This window comes from Dermochelys coriacea, chromosome 17, assembly GCF_009764565.3.
Source record: "Dermochelys coriacea isolate rDerCor1 chromosome 17, rDerCor1.pri.v4, whole genome shotgun sequence".
Lineage (NCBI taxonomy): Eukaryota > Metazoa > Chordata > Testudines > Dermochelyidae > Dermochelys > Dermochelys coriacea.
In genome coordinates, this window is record NC_050084.1 from 13515697 (window position 1) to 13533627 (window position 17931).

The 17931-nt window shown below is 41.5% G+C and overlaps 1 protein-coding gene across 3 annotated transcripts in view; it reads left to right on the plus strand.

Moving 5' to 3' along the window:
- Window positions 1–17931, plus strand: part of CALN1 (calneuron 1) — a 193076-nt gene that overhangs the window by 12609 nt on the left and 162536 nt on the right. Inside the window, exons 2-4 of one of the 3 annotated variants that reach the window (XM_043499433.1) lie at window positions 543–636; window positions 7142–7249; window positions 11288–11412. In XM_043499433.1, the coding sequence (XP_043355368.1) occupies window positions 11295–11412 (118 nt within the window). In that variant the 5' untranslated portion in view covers window positions 543–636; window positions 7142–7249; window positions 11288–11294. The remainder of the gene's footprint in view (window positions 1–542; window positions 637–7141; window positions 7250–11287; window positions 11413–17931) is intronic. The other 2 variants (XM_038376153.2, XM_038376152.2) reach the window with 2 other exon arrangements.

Sequence of the window (17931 nt, forward strand, 5' to 3'; positions counted from 1 at the left end):
CTTCAGCTCTGCTATAACTGTTTGTTTGAAATGAAGGCAATGGGACATGAGGAAATGAACTAAAACATGATGGGGAAAAGAGTCCTTACAACACTCGTGATAAACAAACACACAACAGCCATCTCCTGTGTTGCCTGTGGAAGACAAGGTCTTTAAACAGATTAAGAGATGTACAAATGTATAATGGGAGACTTAAAGATGCACAAGTGACATTTCCTTGCTACTTTGATGTTCTCTTAGCAAAATCTTTGAAATATAGTTTTTTCTGACTGCTAATGATCTTATTGTGTCAACGTTCTACTCTTTCTCTAGGCCCTGATCCTTCAATGAGCTCTGCATGGGCAAAAAATGAGATAAATTACTCTAGAAAGAGATAGATCTCAGATTTTTGGGACTTAACAGTAAAGATCCTTATAGTGTTTGCTGGCATAAGGGGTGGAACAAACGAAGATAGTGCGGAGACTCTATTGCACTGGTGACCTTTGATGGCCCCATTTGTTCACTTAATCACTGTTGACTTTATTCAATTCTCCGTACATCAGGTGCTCTGCTGGTGAGGGGGAAATTGCTGATTGCTAGATGAGAGGAAAGAGAAACAGCGATGACTACCACTGCATGCCAGTAAGGGGGAAAACAGTAAGTAATTGCTGGGCATGGATTCAGAGAGATCTCTGCTGGCATCATCATTCATTAGCAGGATAACCTGCTTTGGGCAGAGTCTAAAGAGAGCCAGAATGGGAGACAGCGATAAGGTAATGCTTGGGATAGGTGCAAATAAACACACAGTATAACATTTAAGTTCTTTCATAGTAGGTGTTCTGACCTGGGCATTTATGCTATGTTAGTAGGTGTAGTATCTTCATAGAGTCACAGAGTTTAAGAACAGAAGTCAGCATTAGGTCACTTACGGTATGTCTATACAGCGAAGAAAAAATCCGTGGCTGGCCGGGAGACTCAGGCTGTGGGACTGTTGCATTGCTGGGTAGAATTCTGGGCTCGGGCTGGACCCTGGGCTCTAGGATGGTGGAAGAGGGTCTACACAGCAATGAAACAGCCCCGCAGCCTTAGCCACGCAAGCCTGGGTTGGCTGACATGCGGCAGCCCTGGATTTTTCTTTGCTGTATAGACAAACTTGTAGTATGACCATCTGTATAATTCAGGCCTAAATTTAACCTAGTTACTCCTGTACTGAGCCCAATAACTTGTTTCTGGCTAAAGACTATCTTCCAGAAAAGCATCTAGTCTTGATTTTAAGACAGCAAGAGACAGAGAATCTACCACTTCCTTTGCTAGTTTATTCCAGTGGTTAATGACCATTTCTGTTAAAGATTTGTGCCCCATTTCTTATTTGAATTAGTCTGGCTTCAGTTTTCAACCTTTGGTTCTCTGCGTGATTAAAGAGTCCTTTACTACCTGTTTCAGAGTAGCAGCCGTGTTAGTCTGTATTTGCAAAAAGAAAAGGAGTATTTGTGGCACCTTAGAGACTAACAAATTTATTTGAGCATAAGCTTTCGTGAGCTACAGCTCACTTCATTGGAAGGTACAGATATACTCTAATCAAATCACTTCCCAATCTTCTTTTTTATAAGCTAAACAGATTGAGCTCTTTGTCACTATAAGGCATTTTCTGGCACCCTCAAATAATTTTTCTCTCTTTTTTGTACCCTTAGCAACGGTGTCTACTCCTTCTTCTTTTCTACTCATAAATTTCCAGTAGTCCATGGCTTCCAATCCTATTGTAGAGGCCAACACTTTGGCATAATTTTTTTAGGACCCTGGACTTCACTGAAATTTCTCACACTCTGAAGCTTACTTGGATGGAGGCATCCCAGAGTGCACTGCAAGCCAGACTTGGAGGAAACAGTCCCCTGGGCCCAGCAGACAGGCTGAGACTAGAGCTGGTTGGAAAAAGGAGTTTTTCCTGTGGACAATTTTTACAAAAATACCGCCCCCATCCCCCACCCAAAATACATTTTTGTTTGTTTTCCATAGAAAATTTTCAACCTTTTTGGTGGAAAAACTAAAGTTTTTCAGCCAAGCCCCCCCCCCCCCAGATTTTCTGCTGAAAGCTTGCTTTTGAAGATACAAATTTCTATTTGGAAATGCTGTTGTGATCCATTTTGGGATTTGTAGTTCAGGTAAGTCATGCTCCCATTCTCCTATATGAGCAGGGCCCCCAGGCCTGACTACATCTCCCATGCTGCTTCAGTGTCTCCCTTGCTGAGCCGTCATATTATATCATGGGAGATGTAGTAGGGGAACAGCCCATAGAGGGGAATGGAAATGACAACGCTCGTAGGTAACACAGCTGCATTTCCCAAATGAAGTTTTGGATTTTCAGGCATTTGGGTTTTTGATGGAAAGTCAAAATTTTCCATGGAAAGCAGACACTTTTGGCAAAAAAAGTCATAACAGAAAAATAGTTTTGGTAGGAGTTTTTGACCACCTGAATTGCAGAGTGGGAACAGAAAGCTATTGAAAAATGGTGAAGGGATAGTGAAAAGGAAGCAAAGGAACTAGTGCAGGGCTGTGGGAGGGTAAGCAAGCTAGGGGATTGCTGAATGTCTACAGGAAGGGAGGAAGAACTAAAGGGACTAACGGAAGATGGCATGAAAGAATTTAAATATAGCTGAGCTCTTGGGGACTAAGAGGAGAGTTAGATGGATCTGACCCTTAAAGATGATTTAGATTTAAGCTGAGGATCAGGCTAGTTCCTACTCCCTCTTTTTGTTGTTTTTAAATTTAAACTCAGTTTTCCTTTCTACTGTTCAGAACTCAAAAGAACCTTGGCATTCTTGAAACTTCTGTGTTTATCAGCATGATGCCTTTTAAAGTGACCTTCACTACCTTTTTAATAGTCAAGTTTTCAGGAGGAGGGGAAAACCCACCACTAACAGAATTTGGAGTCATCACACCTTTATACTTGTCAACAACCTGGAAGCTCCTAGGTAATGAAATGGCTTTGTGACACTGCATCCATCAGGCTAATTGCTCAGGTTTTGTTTCCTTCATTTCCAAGAACTAAACTGCTTCCCAGGTTATATCCTTAACTGTCAAAAATAATCTGAAATGTATAGTGACCCCTTACCCACGATAGGTCATCAGCAGGGATTGAATGTTCAACCTTCATTATTAAAAGCTTGATCCATTACCCATTGACTTCAATAAGCATTGGATCAAGACCTAAAAGCACAGGCCTTTACTACTTGATGGGACACTAGAAGGGGAGGGCTCCTAGTTACTACCAAGAATTTTTTCCCAGGTGTCTAGTTGATAGGTCTCACCCACATGCTCAAGGTGAAACTGATTGCCATATTTGGGGTTGGGAAGGAATTTCCCTCAGGTCAGAAACCCTGGGTTTTTTTCATAATTTGAGGACTTCAGTAACACAGCCAGAGGTTATGGGTCTATTATGGGAGTGGATGGGCGAGGTTCTGAGGCCTGCAATGTACAGAAGGTCAGACTAGATAATCATGATGGTTCCTTCTGACCTTAGAGTCTGTGAATTTATAGTTAAAGGATTTACTCCCTTAGGCCCCAATCCTGCAAATGCTTAACACTTAACTTTACTCATGTGAGTAGTCTCATTGAAATCAGCGGGAGTACCTGTGTTTGCAGGGCTGGGGTCTTAGCAGATAGCTCTAACAGTCTCTTCTCCTTTAGCTAGATCACCCACTAGAAGGGGACATAGTATTTAACCAGCATATTGTCTGTGTGTGTGTGTGTGTGTGTGTGTGTGTGTGTGTGTGTGGTTTTCAGTTCATACTCTCTTGGTCCAGTATGAACCAGTATTAATTATGTCAGATCTCTTGTAGTAAACTGCACATGCACTGGTTATAACATCTGGTTAACTAATACTTGGAGATTCAGACTCGTACTTAGATGTTCACAAGTGGGGAAAAATTCTATCAGAGAACACATGGGCTATTCTGCGCTCAAAATATGCATAATGAGCTTGCATTGGAGTCCATGGAAATTTGGCTCTTAATAAAAAAAAAAAAAAAGATTGTGTTGCCTGTACCAATGTAGCAGGGAAATCCATTTGTGCAGCCTAGGGTTGAAAGAGATGTAATCTCTTTGGTATTTTGTCCCGGGTATTTGTAAAATGCAAGTTCACTACAAGTAGGCTGTTCAGCTCAGAGCATGTCTCGCTACTTGTTACAAAAGTAATGATTCTGTAAGAACCTTTCTCAAACATTTCTGATGCAAACACAACACAGTGTAATAAGCATTTCTTGTTGTTATTTCAGTATTGCATTTCCCACTGGGTTGCCTTGTGATCCATGAACTATTAAGAAGGGCTGTAAGCAGGTGAAGTTCCCACCCTGCACTGCTCATAATGTATACACAATATATATAACCCCAGCTTACCCCCTCCACTCCTTCCTGGCATTTTGGCTTTGTTGATAACTTAAATAGCAGCAAATATATAAACTTCTTCATTCTAGGTTTTCTTCCTAAGATTGTCTATTCTTATAGCTTTCCCTGTAAGACCTCCTCTGTCCCAGACCTTATTTCCCTCTGCTCCAGAGACTCCCAAGTTCTCTTATAGCCTGTTTGGAGCTATGACAAGATCCACCTGCCAGCATAAGTGAGCTATAATTCTTGTTTATCTTGAGGCACTTAAGGTTTCGGTGATTAAAAAGAAGACCACTGCATTCCTACGCAGGGTCCTAGAATCTGGCACACTGTTAGAAGAGCCAATCAAGCACTCCTGATATGCTTGTTAGTGTGCTGAATATACTTTCTGTTGGTGTACTGAGACTTTTTGGGTCCTTCCAAGTTCCTTGCAGCTGGATCTAGTATTGAAATATAAGGAGAGCCAACTCTATGCCCAATAGGAAACACGCAAAAAAAAAAAAAATACACAGTCGGCAGCAGCAAATCCAAGTACTAATGCACAAGGTCAATTAATACTCTGACTAATGGAGGGGCATTGCCAAAAGCACATGTATGCAACAGCTTGTTGACTCCCATTAAATATATTGGCTACAGTGGGAGATATGTGGATTAACTCCAGAACAGTTGCTCACTTGAAGGAGGTAATGGCTAAAGATGACTCTTTGGTTATTTCCTCTTCCTGCTAAACCTGCAGCAACTAGGGCAGAATGCACCAAGAGAACAATGAGGAATATTTGGAAAGACAACTGTCTCGCCTGCCTGACATGCTCCGAAGATGGAGGGTGAAATTATTCAAGATATGCCCCATTGATGCACAACGACCTGTCTGTGTTTTATTCTGAACTTTCCTTTGATCCAAGTTAGAAGCTCAATTATTAGCCTGATTCATAGAGATATCTAAGATATCTATCAATCTTTGAACTCAGTGGGAAATGGGTAAAGTGCCAGAGATCTCTCTCGTTTGCCTCAGTTACTGTACTTGACCCTTCCTCCAATTTTGTTCAACCCAGCCCCACTACTTAATTTGGTGAATCTTTGCAAAAGGGGCTATAAAAGGGCCCCAGGGTGCTTTATGGCTCATAAATTTGTTACCCTACAATCTAATCCTTTCTTTCTTTCTTTCTTTCTTTCTTTCTTTCTTTCTTTCTTTCTTTCTTTCTTTCTTTCTTTCTTTCTTATAAAATCTTCTCTTTGATTGCACATCTTCGTGTTGAAGGTATTTGAGGAAATCACTGGCAATCATATATTGCTGGACATAATGAAGAATTTAATAAGAAATGTTGCATATTTTGGTAGCCATCACATATCTGCCAGTATAGTTTCAAGGTAAATTTGAGCAATCTATTGGCCAGAACCACTTAAATTATCCTAATCCTGCAGTGTAGGCTTCAAGTGCACTTAATTTCTAGTTAAAAGAAAGTTTCCAGTTTAACAATCAGTTGAATTTTCAGTAATGTCTGAAACTCTTTTTCTTAAACACGGCAAAGGAGCTAAAGACGAATGTAAGCTACAGCAATGTTTCTCTACCTTTTGATACCAGGGACCAACTTGCTGCCTTTCTAAACTGCGTCAAGGAGATCTCAGGGACCAGCACTGGTCCATGGACCAATCACTGAGAAACACTGAGCTAAAGAGACTCCTGACACCAAAACACCAGTTAAATGAATAATTAGTAGTAAATAATTTATTCGGTGAAATTCGCTTTGTTTTCCTGTTGATGAATAGTCCAGGAGCATCTTATATTTTTCCTCAAATGTATCTGTACCAAAACCCCGACAAATATATTTGGAAATGCTGCTGCCATGCATCATGAGACATGTAGTCTGACTGGTGACCCTGGTTTCCCCCAAACCAGCAACTCCCTGAGGCATCATGACAGCATTTCCAAATAAAATTTTTTGGGTTTGGGAGATTCTTTTTTTTTTTTAAATGAAAACTCAACATTTGCCATGAAAACAGACACTTTTTGCAAAAAAAAAAAAACCAAAAACCTTTTTCATTGAAAATTCAGTTTTCTTTCAAAAACCATTTCCAGTGGAAAATTTTCAGCCTGCTGTAGTATTCATCCAGCTTCACCAGTGTTTCACCCTAAATGAGTCTATCTGTCTTCAACTATGCAAAATAGTTACATCATGGGAAAAGCATACCAATAGCTGCTCTCTTCAGTCTTTATTTGTTGCTGGTAATTTGAGGTGGACTTCCCGCTTCTAGGCTGTGTTGAGGTGGTTGGGAGAGAGTATCACACAGAGACTGACTGGTGCCAACTGGCAAAAGACTCAGGGTCCTTTACAAGCAGCTCCTATCTCAGACCTGATAAACTCACTAAAATATCCCACTTTCATACTATTATTCCATAAAGGGTAGCATGTGAGGTCTCTACTGAAAGCTTGTATCTTATCGATATTCATAACCGTAGCAAGATGTGTGTATGGGTCATATTTAAGGAATAATGTAACTATATGGAAAATTATGCCTTTATGGTCTTGGAGTAAAAGTTAGTCAGCAGGGAATCGTATGTCTTGGTGTTGGCCCATTCAGGTGGCAGGAAGTTGTCACCACTCCCTGGCTAGCCGGCTACGTAATGTATTGCTCAGTGCACGAACCCAGAAAAGTCAGTGGAAAACCATCAAGGACAAACTATAAACATTGAAACTACCTGGAAGTGAAAAGGAATGATAGGCCAGTGAGTGGAGCATCCTGTTGGGGAATAAAGACAAAAGACCGATTCAGTATATCACAGGGTGGAGAAAGACACTCTGGATCCATTCACTGAGGAGGGGGTGCTTCATGAAAGACTGGATCCTGTCTCCTTGCGGCTAGCAAATGCTGGAAAAGGCTGTACTTGCAGGTGAGAATCTGCTCTGTTGGCCAGGAAAGCTAACTATTAATATGCAAAAAGAAAAGGAGTACTTGTCGGATCCAAATGCATCCGATGAAGTGAGCTGTAGCTCACGAAAGCTTATGCTCTAATAAATTTGTTAGTCTCTAAGGTGCCACAAGTACTCCTTTTCTTTTTGCGAATACAGACTAACACAGCTGCTACTCTGAAACCTGTCATTATTAATATCGTTAGCCCTAGTTCACATTTTATTATTTTGTTTTGTACGTAACCATTTGTTTCCATCACTCACGCTGGTTTCTCTTTGAATTTCTCATCTTTCTGAAATCTGTATTACCGTGATTGAGCTCAAGTGATGTGTGTGGTACAGGCATGGTGGGCTAAGGTAAAATGGGAAAGCTGGGATACACTATTCTTTTGTGATCAGAGGATCTGGGATTTCTATGGTTATCCAGTGATCAGGTGCTGGACATCATAGGAGGACACTTTATAGGGACCCAGGGGCTGGGAGCATCTACTGACAGGGCAAAGACAGGGGTGGGCTAGCCCAGAGGAGAGTGCTTGAGTACCTGACAGGCTAGTTGTGTTAGGGAGTTAACACCAGATGATACCGGTAAGATTCCCTCACAATGGAGGCAGGTGGCAGGGAGGTGACTCTCAGCCCTGGGTGCCCTGAAAAGCATCACAGTGGGCTACAGAATTGGAGATCAGGTGTGTGGTGTGAAACCCGTTCTCCTAGCCACAATCACTAGCGTTATGAGGTGGGGTGGATCCTCCACAGGAACACCCCCTTCTTTGCTGACCGTTCCAGCTGCGAGCTCAGCCAGGCAAAGGATGGGTCCGCATTCTGCAGCTGCTTCAGAGGTGGAAATTCTCCAGATGGAAGGGAGAGTACCCTTGGTGGTGATTGTCCATCTAAGGAAGCATTGGGTAGTTGATGCATCAGCTACAGAAGCTGCTTCCTGCAAGACAGAACTCTGGATTCTTTCTTATGCCGTCTCTGTAAAAGGGCAGAATAAAGTGCTGTCTCCCCTTTCCCACCTAATGAGTTAATGAGAAACATGTTCACATGGCTACAAATTCAGCAATAGGGACTCCGGTCACATGCCAAATGTGAGAGATGCTGGGTACAACCCACTCTCAACTGAGCAAGAGTTGGGCTGGGTAGCACTGTGATGTCTCCTTGGAGTGGGAATGTCTCTAGGCTAGTAATGCTGCCAACCTAGCTGCTCTGAAGAGTGCCAAGCAATGCCAGCCCCTTACTACACGTGGTTGCTTCCCCCTGTGAAAGGATTACACAATGACTTGTCATTTCTTTTCCTTTAAGGCATAATCTCTTTCAAGAGTTCCTGCCTGAGCAGTGAACCACCAAGGCTATGTCTTTAAATTACCATTAATTAAGTGCTCAGACTCATTAAGATAGTCACTTTCTCTTTATCGCATGTGAAGAGGAAAAGGTCAATGTTTCTGCCACAAAGGGCCTTCCTCAAACAGACATAAAACATTCAGTACAGTAGTGTGAATACAAATGAGAGCGGGCCTTGTCTTCCAGATCTTACTCAAGCAAAAACTCCAATTGCAGTACTGTGTGGTTTGAGGTCTGGCAGCGTCAGGCCTACACGGGTATTTTGTCCCTGAAGGTGTCATGCTCCTCTAATGCTTCCGAAAGTGTTTCTTTGCTATTGCAACTTATGTAAGGTCAGGACAAAGAGGTACACGGGGTGAAATCCACCTGCCTCACACAAAGCTGGAGTAAATCATCTTGGAGCAGGGAGAACGGAGTATACCCTTTTCCCAATTTGCAGACATAGCCAGCCCTGCAACCTGTCCATAGTTAATAAAGGATGTCTACTGCTCATGCCCAGTGCTAAGGTATGTGGCTGCTTGGATTAGTGTAATCGTGGACCTATGGGCTATCTTAACACCTCCCTTGTGTACACATAGTCCAGCTGTGTCTCATTTAGGCAGTGCAGTGTTGTTCTTAACTCCCACAGCAGAGTCATCTTGTTTCCACTGCACTGGGGCCCTCTGTGACCCTGTTTGTGATAGGTAGATTTTGCTCAGACTAACCATGCAACAATTCATCAGCAAATATGACAAAAAGTGACCTCCTGTCTATAAACAAACTGTCTGTAGTAGAGCACATCACTGATTACCAGATGGGTTGATATTTACTCACTCTCCCAGAAAGCCTTTGCTTGTTTCAAAATATTTTCCCTTTTTTGTATGGCTCCACCACAATCCGGGTGTTGCAATCCAGATGTTCTGCTTCATCTCTCTCTAGGGAGGATTCCATTCTGGTGGCAGGATACCTCAAGCTTTACTCTTGTGAATGTAGATTTCAAACATCTCAAAGTTCGGGGGATGGTTAGCTGTGGTATTTTAAAAATCATTATAAAGACAAGGATTCGCAGGCCTGATTTTTAAAATGGTTAGGTATGCAGTTACATGCAGAAATCCATACCCTATTTGCATGTGCAGTTATTGCAACTGTACACACAAATTGGGTAACCCCGGACACCAGTTCTAGCTTGTTGGGTGCCCTCAGCTTCCTGATTTGTGCATGCACCTAGTCATTTTAAACCTCTGACCCTGTGTGAGGAGTTGAGATCTGGATTTTGGATATCAAACTAACCCCAATATGTGACTGCTCAGGTTTAGGGATTTGGTTTAAGCCCCTCTCTAATTAAATGGGATTTCAAAAGTCAGTGTAGTTGCTTTTATATTGGAAGTCTGATTATGGAAGATCAATTTATATTTAAATATTTCATTGTGTGACATGACAGCCAACATGAATGCACAGCTTGCTGGAACTGCTGTCTGACTGGTCAGCATTTAAATATCCAAACCGGCACTGAGATGGTGTTCACTGTATTGCTTTTGCTGTGTATAAAGTTAGTGCCCTGGCAACACAGACTAATGTATTGGAGTGAAATGCTTTAATTGGTAAGTGCTGGGAAATTATCTATGCTTAATGAAAAAGAAAAGCTTTATTTTTGTAATGTGCTGTTGAAGAAACTATTTCCCAAGTAAATATGTTTAAAAAAGGATTAGGATTTGTTTGCATAATTACAGCAAGAGAACTGCTACGTATGTATAAAGAAATGACAGGGAAACAAACTCTCTTTCTCATTCTGTGTTACCTGTGTATCAGGTTGGTTTGCTCTTTAAGGCTACTTAAGCTTTCATAAACTCAGTGAGGCAGAAAGTCATTAATTACAAGATTAAGATGTGTATGTGTGTGTATATAGATATTGAGTGTGTGTGTGTATATATATGCATTTGTTTTATTGACTATACTAAGAACATATGGTAGTGTAAGAGCCAAATCACCCCTGTAATTATTACCCAAGTGTGGCTGGAAGTTGAGGACACGATTCAATAGGTGGCACTTGTCTCTCAGAGGCAGTGCTTCAACATGAATGTAGAAGTGATGTCCTTTGAATGAGATGCAAAGGAGAGACCCTATAATACGTTTTTATAGAGAGCACTCAAGGGATCAGTTCCTCAGCAGTTATAAATCAGCACAGTCAATGTATCTACATTGAATTACACCAGCTGAAGATCTGGCCTGAGGTATTTTGGCCTTCGTCCGGGCCAAATTCCAGTTTGTATAAAAACATCGTGCCAGAGCCTCAGCTGGTGTAAATACATCCGATGAAGTGAGCTGTAGCTCACGAAAGTCTTATGCTCAAATAAATTTGTTAGTCTCTAAGGTGCCACAAGTACTCCTTTTCTTTTTGTGAATACAGACTAACATGGCTGCTTCTCTGAAACCTGCAAAGGATTATTATTTTTCTAGGACATCTGCATTCTGCCTATGCTAACTCTCCCCCCTCATGAAGAAGACACTGTTGTTTGTTTAGTTCCTGGTGTAGTGACAAAATTAAGCCTGCAATCCATCAGTCCTGAACTTGGCTTCTCTGAGCATTCATCATTCTGAGATGCAGAATTTTTTAATCTCACTGCTCTTTCAAAGATTGCTCTCTGAAAAGAAAGAATAGAGAAAGTATTATAATGAGTCTTCTGCTTGTTTTTCGTGTGCAGGGAGAAGATGCCATTCCACCATGTAACGGCTGGCTTGTTATACAAGGGGAACTACCTGAATCGATCGCTCTCTGCTGGCAGTGACAGCGAACAGCTAGCCAATATCTCTGTGGAGGAATTGGATGGTAAGGAGCCTTGTTTGAGGTGGGAAGGGGGTAATTAGACAGTAGGAAAAGGCAGTCGGTGGGCCCTGCATTCATTTTATTAGTTGCGAAATCTTAAAATAACTTGAATGTCATTCTGAGTGTGAAGTAGAGAATAAAAGGTTTGTCTGAAGTGGAACAGCTTACCAGATCTAAAATGAGGGGAAGGCCACAGTCTGAAGTTGTATTCAGATCGCAGGTCTGATTTTAGCTTCAGTCTCTGTCCCTCCACCTTGAAAAAGGCAAGAGCTTTTAAAAGAACAAGAATGTTCTGTATGGGCCAAATTTTGCAGGAGAAAGTTAGACTAACATTTTGGATACAGATACCTTGTTCTTTACACAGAAAGATACCTTGTTCTTTACGCAGGGCCAGGATCTGTCTTCCTAGATGTATCATCGCATTTGCTATATGGCCATTAAGCAAGCAGTTTTCTGTCTGTCTATATCTATTTATCTTGATAGATATATGGAAGCTGAATGTGGCTCTGGGGCTGGAAAAGTGCTTTGCGATTGACTTCTCCAGGTCAATGATTCAGGTCATAAGCCAACTTTTAATTGATGAGGGTTAGAAAGAAACTTTCCTTCTGGGTAGATTATCCCATAAACTACCTACTGTGGAGTTTCTTGCACTTTCCTCTGCAGCATCTGGTATTGGTCACTATCAGAGACAAGACACTGGGCTAGATGGACCTGGGGTCTGATTCCTCTGTTCTTGCCCAGGTAATTTCTAATCATAAGTGATTACTGTTGATGGCTCTTCTGTGAGCAAAATGGAAGATGTTGAAGCTCTTGGCCTACTTCCCAGTGGACCTTTTGTACAAGCTCTGCAGAGAGTTTAATGATTCAATGAGCATGGAAATGGAGCTAGATAGAAACCGTCCCTCTAGAACAGGGTTTACACGTATTGGTGGGGCAACATGCAAGCAAGCGAAGTTTTATATGTTCTGAGGAGAAATCAGATCTCACTTACCAAGCTTGACAGGTCTGTTTTATCTCTACTCTCTGTAAGTCAATTTTGCAAGCTGTACATTAATTTAAGCTAAGAAGAAAAAAAGTACCTTCTCCAAATATATTTATTCCAATGATTTTTCCCCCCCAGTGGGAATTTACTATACTTGTTAAAGGTAAGAAATATACAGTACCTAATATAAAACACTTTAAACACAGTTTAACTAAAAATGTCACTTAAGGTATATCACTTAAGGGAAGTGTGCAGATTTTATAGCCACACTCTGTGTTCTTTATAAATTTGGATGAGAGTTTGGGTTTGGTTGATAATATCGCTGAGCTGGCTTGCCCATTGTGGGCTGCAATAAGGAAGAACAATGTGGTTAGGTAAAGTTTAGATGCTCTCATAGTTGATGATCAAACAAGTTAGCACAATGCAGACAAGATGGCAGTGGATTAAGCCTTGCTCAAATGCCACTCTGGAAGACTTCGCTGCTACACACTAACCAGGATGTCCCATTTTAACTTCCTCTATAGCTTACAGACACCTTACTTCCTAGTGACTGAGGAAGGAATTGCAACTTATTTATTTAGAAGATTTGCGTTTAGAGGCAAGCAACCAAACAGAAAAGTCAGGTCTCTGCTCTGAAATGTTTATATATCAGTGTCGGACAGAAGGCAATCTCTCTGTCAGTGCAGTTTGGCCTCTTTGTGTTCTTGAACTGGAGTAATCTGGCAGTGAAGACACCACTGATTCTCTAGTGGCAGAAGGACTTCTGTGCCACTCACCCTCCCTGCTGCTAGCACTGCAGGGAAAAGGGGGCCTGGCTGAAGGAAGGGAGAGTGGCCAGAATACTGCTGAGATATGCTGATTCTCAGTTGTATTTTCACTCCTCTCAGGCTGTTTACAGCTGGCCTTCAAGCTGCTCTAACATAGCACAGGGAGACCAGCCCTGCACAGAACAGTGACAGACCAGAGATTTTAGACCTCCTTAACCACCCTACTTTGCAATTTGGCCACCCCCCAATCAGGTAAAATTCATGCGTGTTGTCACTGGGTGGACTCCATTCTGAGTACACCAGCTATTGGTCATCACAAAATTCAGCCTAGGGAGTGAAGGTGCCTGGCCTAAACAGAGTCAATCTGAATATGAATCACTGAGTTTGATTTCTGGTAATTAATGTGAAATGTCATGAATAAGTGCTGGGTAGCTGGCTTATAAAACCAGTGGCAGTCTCTGTGAATGTCAATACCATGTCAGCTCAACGTGGTTTGTGCCTTATTGTAATTGTGCCATTGCACTGGAGAGCAGCTTATTTCATTCATCTCTGTTCACAAAGATATCCCACTCACTCTTCAAAGTACAGGAGTCTGAGCTCTTTTGCTAGTCACCTGTTTATTCTTTGGCTGTTAGACATAGATTTCTCGTTAGAATTTACGTATAATTTTTTGACAGCATTTTGCTTTACAAACACTTATTTTCAAAGGCTTTATAACTTTGCCATGAAGATATATCCCAGTTTTTAGCCTAGCAGAAAAGATCTCAACCCGGGGGGCATTTTTTTTTTCTTAAACACAAAAGTGGTGCTAAATTGATTCAGTTCCTCTTAAGCCATAGCAGCACAGAAGGATTTTGTAGGTGGAAATGCTTTCCTGTGTACTAAAATATAGCTTAGTCATTTTTTAACAAAAGGATGGAATTCCTTTTGGCCAGTGTTATTTTTTTACCAGTAGTAAGTATTATTTTATTATTTATTTGTGTTATTGTAGCACCTCAGAGCCCCAGCCAGAGACCAGGACCCCAGTGTGCTAGGTGCTACACAAACATACAACAAAAAGACTATCTCCTCTCCAAAGAGTTTACAATCTAGGTAGCAGTTATTAAGCTGTTTTAGCTTTGGGCGTTAGTGAGGGCATATGGGAGTTACACTGATCTGCATCACAGCCTTTGTAACATAGTAACAAATCTAAAATTAATAATACAGGCTGGGCTTTTCAAAAGAACTCTGGGAGTTAGACACTGAATACCCATTGACTTTCAATGGGAATTGGGTGCCTAAATCCCCTCCAGTGCCTTCAAAAATACCAGTCACAATATGCTAAAGCCTTAAAGGATTGAACTGTCGTGCATAAAAGTTAATGGGAATTTTGAGTGGGATTTCTTGCAAGATTGGGGACGAAACATCCATCTGATTTGTTAGGCTTCTCTGGCATCATCATAGCTTCTAGAATGTTTGGTTCAATCCCATTCACTTCTGTAACGGATTTTTAAAAGTGTATGTGATCAGTTACTATTGTGATGAGTACAGTATAAGAGCCAAAGTAAAACCAAATAGATTAGAATGTTGTTTTTGCTGAGGGGTAATGTAATGAATTCATACTTGCGTTGTTATGGGATCCACGGGGTCAGACGGTGCAGTATGGTATGAACATCAGACAATTTTTAAATTGTTCAAGGTTACACATTTTTAATAAGGGGTAAAGGTGGGCAGAGATTCTGGGTTGTAGGGTGAATAAGAATATCTTAGAATAGTCTGTCCACATGCCCAGGCAATTCTTCCACCTCTTTTTCTGGCTAGTCATTCTCTTCCCATGAGAACTTCTCAGACTTTTGTCAGCTGTCTGTCTATTTTAAATGCATTCTCTTTTTCCCATTCTGCTCTAAATACTATCGTGGCAGCAAAGAAAATAGTTTGTTACTCTTTTGATTCTCTGTCTATTCCTCATAGTGTCATTTGCTATTTGGTCCCTTGGTAGCATGAGAGTTTTGAGAAACTCTTACGATTGCAAAGGAAATTAAGTTATAGAAAGCTACATTAGGTGTTGCCAAAATTTGTAACACAAAGTAAGTGACAAAGGTGAAACTGACATGCCACCCATAACCTGTCTTTTGGGGATTATAAAGCAGGGGCGGGCTTCTGATGAAAGTTATGTGCCATATGGTCAGCAATAGCTAGGCATGAGAGCATAAATTAGGGCTAAAGCAACTGCTTTATCTATGAATTTCCTGGCTATTGTTGATTCATTTCAGAATTGTAGCACTATTTGCACATATTTCCTTTTAGAATCGGCTGCTGCCTTAACATTACAAATTGCTAAGAATATATTCTTAGCAAAAAAAATATATATTTTAATAAAAAAAGTCAGGGGATGGAATCATCATTGCAAGTTTGAGTCATCCACCCACACAGGCGCTATCTAAAGGGTATCGTCAGCAGGCAAAATGTTTCCATTGTAAGAGTTTGACAAATATCACCTGAAGGGGAAAATATATGCATTTTAGGTAAACTTTGTAAAAGTCTGTGTGTATGTGTGTGTGTGTCACACACACATCTCTATCTCACCCTGCCCCCTTCCTCCCCCTCCCCCTCCAGAACAGAAGAGCAGCCATTAGAGTGGAAAGATGTCATGATAACTCAGAGCCTGGCCCAAGTTAAAGTCAATCGGCACTGCACCTGAACCCTCCATGTCACTATAAAGCACAGGAACATATGATTGGACAGGACCTGCTGGGTCATCAAGTCCAGTCCCCTGCTATCACAGGCAACTACCCCACAGAATTCCTTTTGTAAATTTATCAAGCTCCATCTAGAAATCAGTTAGGTTTCTTGCCCACACTGCTCCTGCTGGGAGGCTGTTCCAGAGCCTCACTTTTCTGTTGGCTGGAAACCTTTTTCTGATTTTCAGCCTCGGTTTATTCATCCCCATTTTATACCATTTGTTCTTGTGCCAACATTGTCCTTCAGTTTAAATAGCTCTTTACCCTCCCTGAGATTTACTCCCTGATGTATTTAAAGCATCTTGAAGTAATAAGGTATTTCATCCGCAGATTTAGATCATATGGCCTCCACCATAAAACCTTAGCTGTGCCTGTAAGACCTTCTGTAGACTGGGGATGTGCCCCAATTACAGACAACAGGCTAGCTGAACTGGTGCAAGCTCTAGCGTAGTGAAGCCGAGGGAAGTTCCATCAGTACAAACCATGGCTTTGCCTGTCCAAGCTAGACTTGCAGTAGTGGAGCTATAGTAAAGGCTGAAACTGGGGAAAGTCTCCAGTCTAGATAAGCTTAGGTCAAGTGGCCTTCAAATGAAGAGCTTTAGGACTTTCCTAAATCAGAGCTCTTACTCGAGGATTATTTTGTTTGCATTGAAGACAAACATGCTCTCACGTCTGCATGCACAATAGCACCTCCATTCCCAGGCCTCCATCCCTTTCATTGCAACTCTCTGCCATTATGGAGTGGGAGCAGTACCTGCAGAAGCAATTTTAACCAGGTCACTTGTATGCTGGGCTGCTGCATATGATACAACAGTGAGTGGCTTTAGAGTATAATTGGAAAACAGTTCATGCAAAAATGAAAAGGCCTGGTTAAATGATGTCCATATGGACTTCGAAATTAGATGTTGGCTCCCATATGCCAATAATCCAGGCAATGAAAAATTGGATGAGGATATATTGAGGCAATAGTCATGTATAAAGAGTCAAAGTTGCAGCAGGACAATAAGGCATTAGGATGATGCAGATTATACCACAAAATAGGCTCTCTTGGGAAGCAGGAACGAAACCTGTGGACCCCAATTCTCAAACTGAGGCACCTAAACTTTAGACATGCATGTCTACAAATTTTGTCCATGGCTGTTAAAAATGAAGGCAGAGGTCAGGATTGCTCACTGTATAATGGGTAACCTCAAGGAGGTCAGTTTTTAATGCATTTCAGATATGTTCTATGCCCTGCAAAGCACTAAGGCCCTGATTCTGCAAAGCTCTTAAGCATGATTTTAACCGTAATCCCATCCCTATTCAGCAAATGACAAAAACAGGCACTTGAGTCCCATTGAACTGCTTAAGCATTTTGCTGTATTGGGGCCTGATTTGCTATTGGCTACCAAGAGGACTTGATAAAAAGGCTGTTGCCTCTGAGAGATGGGGAATCACAGTATTATTCCCAGAAGTTCCTCCCCAAAAATGATTTTTTTAGAATGTGCCTGTTTTGTGGCCCCTTTGCATTTGTGGCTATTTTGATCACCTTGCTGAATTCTGGTGGCTCGAGGAGCAGTTAGTCTTGCTAGTCTTAAAATCAAGCTGATTGCACAGTATATTTGCAGATGAGACTTATTGTTGCAGAGTGAGCTGCTTTTAGGTCCCCAGAGTGTGAAAGTTAAGTACTTTGGAGAAGCAATGTACCAGCACTCAGAGGGAGGAAGATTCAGAGAGGATTTGACCTGTTAGATGCTTGGTTGACACATGGACCAAAGCTGAGTGAATCTGCCTTTCGGCCATGGAAAAAACCAGCCAGAGGAGGAGAGGGATAAAAGTGTTTGGCAGTCCAAGGACCTCTTCTGAAATGGCTAAGCATGACACAGAAGGAACTAAGCTGAAATGCTAGCATGTTGCATTAAAGGCTGGTGCTCAGATTAGCAGCTGTGATGCACAGCATTGAGGGCGATAGCAATAGAGGTTTCTCAAAAGCCCATATTTCAGTGTGAGTTCTGGGAGCAGCCTGTTAATTACGTGGATGAAATTGTATAAAGCTCCTTTTCTGTTTTTTGGA